At 49.8% G+C, this 2,325-nt stretch overlaps 1 protein-coding gene across 1 annotated transcript in view; it reads right to left on the minus strand.

The window, feature by feature from the left end:
• LOC108802664 (Friend virus susceptibility protein 1-like) overlaps positions 1-763 on the minus strand; it is a 2,123-nt gene extending 1,360 nt beyond the window's left edge. Inside the window, exon 1 of the mRNA XM_018574521.1 lies at positions 687-763. Coding sequence (XP_018430023.1) covers positions 687-763 — 77 coding nt within the window. The remainder of the gene's footprint in view (positions 1-686) is intronic.
• Positions 764-2,325: the final 1,562 nt, after the last annotated feature.

A 2,325-nucleotide genomic window follows, 5' to 3' on the forward strand; every position in this document is an offset into this window, starting at 1 on the left:
GGACCCTGTGTGGCCCCGAAACGTCGGCTCATGTTGGATTTCTGTGACATCATTGTCCATTAAAAGGACTCATTCATTTTAACTTATGGAGTGCTGGTGACCTATTTCTTCAATCTTGTGTTTTGCACGGTGCCATCCGTGAAGTTACTTCGAGCACCATTTATTTGATTGTTGGCCGGGACTGCTGAAAGGTGTGCGGAGGGCATTTTCATCAAGATTTGATTTGAGTCTTGACGAGGCTAGGTGTGACTGTTTACGATCACCATCCCATTGTGATATGAATCAATACAGGACAAGCTACACCATTGTGAAAAACCAGTTTGGTTTGTTTAGGTGGCACCTTCCATTGTATGAACCCAGATTTCTATCAACAAACAAACAAAACCTCCGTCTCTATTGCAAATCTATGTGTGTCTGAAAAAGTACACTAAGATATATCACAACACAGAGCCCATGATAGAAGTACCCGCCCAGGACCACAGGTGGAAAGACCGCACCAACGCTCGGTATAGCAGGCAAAAAAGCAACACGATATATAAACCTAACATACATATATATAGATATATATATAAGATAATTAAATATTGGTAACATAACAATACAAAAAACAAAGGAACCTCTAAGGAAGCACTGTGAAATAGTGTGTCCCCGGGAGGTACCACCTTCAAAGCAGACTTTCTTGGTACGTGTTGAGGAGTGTGGGACCAACGAACAAGGCACTAAAAGGTCGTGAAGTAGGGATTCCGCACAGTGGAAGTTCCATTGATCGCAGATCCCTAGTCCGTAACAGCGGGGAATTGGGGAAGTTTCTCATTTGGCACTCGCACAAAGAGAGGACAAGGGAATCGTTATAATTCAGGGTGCATGGGCTGTAGAGGTGAGAGCTGGCTGCCCCGGCAGTTAGGACAAGGTCCTCCAAGAGCTTCGCTTCGGGCATGCATAGGGGCCGAACGAAGTGGAGAACGGGAGCGTCGTAGAGGTACCACTGGATCCAGTGAGGGCTGTCCGGCCCTCGAAGGAAGCAGCCAGTTAGGCACCTCAAAGGGAGCGAGCTCCAAGAAACAGAATAGGTCCGGCAGGGCCTCTGGAGACCTCAGGAGGAATGTTTCTTCCGATTTCCAGACAATCAGGTGAAAGGGGAAGCCCCAGCGGTAGGAAGCTCCGACCGATCTAATGGCATCTAGCAGAGGTTTCATCACGTGCCTCATTTGCAAGGTATGTTTTAACAAGTCAGGATATAGGTGGATTGAGGCTCCGTCAAACTCAATCGAGCCTTTTCACCAGGCCGGTCGCATAATTTCTTCCTTTCTTCCTTGATGCGACAGATAACATCTCCAGGTCTATCGGCATTCTGTGGTCTTGGACCCAGGGATCTATGGGCCTGGTCAATCTCTATTGCAGTGTCGGGGGGCGGTCCAAGAAAAGGTAAAAGATGGCATTTACTGTGGTCTTCAGATCTGCCACATGGGTGGATTTGGGAACCCCCTTAATTAGGGAACCCCCTTAACATTATTGCGCCTGCCTCTGTTATCTTGGTCATCTAGCCCGAGCATTAGGGCTGTCATCCGATGATTGAGGGAAGATTGGTCTTCTTCTAGCCGGGTGATCCTTTGCGCAAGCTCTGTCTGCGAACGCTCAAGACCCATAACTTTGGAGGAGTCAGTGGTGATCTCCTCCTTGACCTCCGTGATCGCTTGCTTGTAGGCAGATTCAACGTGAAGGGTGAACGCCTCAAATTCAGGGGTGGGTACCATAGCTGTCAAGTCTGCCTTAGTAGGGAGAGAACTTAGCAGGTCCCTGAGATCACAATTATTTAGGGGTGACTGACCTTGCTGTGGGGGGTCGGTTGGATAATAACTGTGGATCAGAATGCATCACTCCATGTCTCCCTGGGGCAATGGTGGCATAGGAGGGTAGGAATTGCTGGAGGGACAGGGTGGTAAGGGGAGGGCCTGATCATCAGTCCTGCAGCCCTCTAATCCCTGCTGGTTCTTATGTCTGTGAGCCCGGACAGAGATGACAGGTCTTCTTAGACATGTCAGCTGTGGAGAGGAATTCCCGCCGTTCTGACCCGCCAGCACATCAGGGGATATGACCCCAGGGGGTAGAGGGGATGACTGCTCGCCATAGGTCAGTACGGGGATGCGGCTGTGGAGGAAGGCCGCCCAACCATGGGGGTGTCCGGCCGCACGAAAAGCTTTTTAAACGCTGTTTTCGGAGTGTTCCCCTGCCCCCTCTGTTTGCTCTTCTTAGACATGGGGAGTTTTGGTGGTGGAGAAGGGTGGAAAGAGTGGGGTTATTGTTGAGTCCAGTAGCGGATCCAGG

This window comes from Nanorana parkeri, unplaced genomic scaffold (genome assembly GCF_000935625.1).
Source record: "Nanorana parkeri isolate BGI_ZX_2015 unplaced genomic scaffold, ASM93562v1 scaffold3016, whole genome shotgun sequence".
In the NCBI taxonomy this organism is placed as follows: domain Eukaryota; kingdom Metazoa; phylum Chordata; class Amphibia; order Anura; family Dicroglossidae; genus Nanorana; species Nanorana parkeri.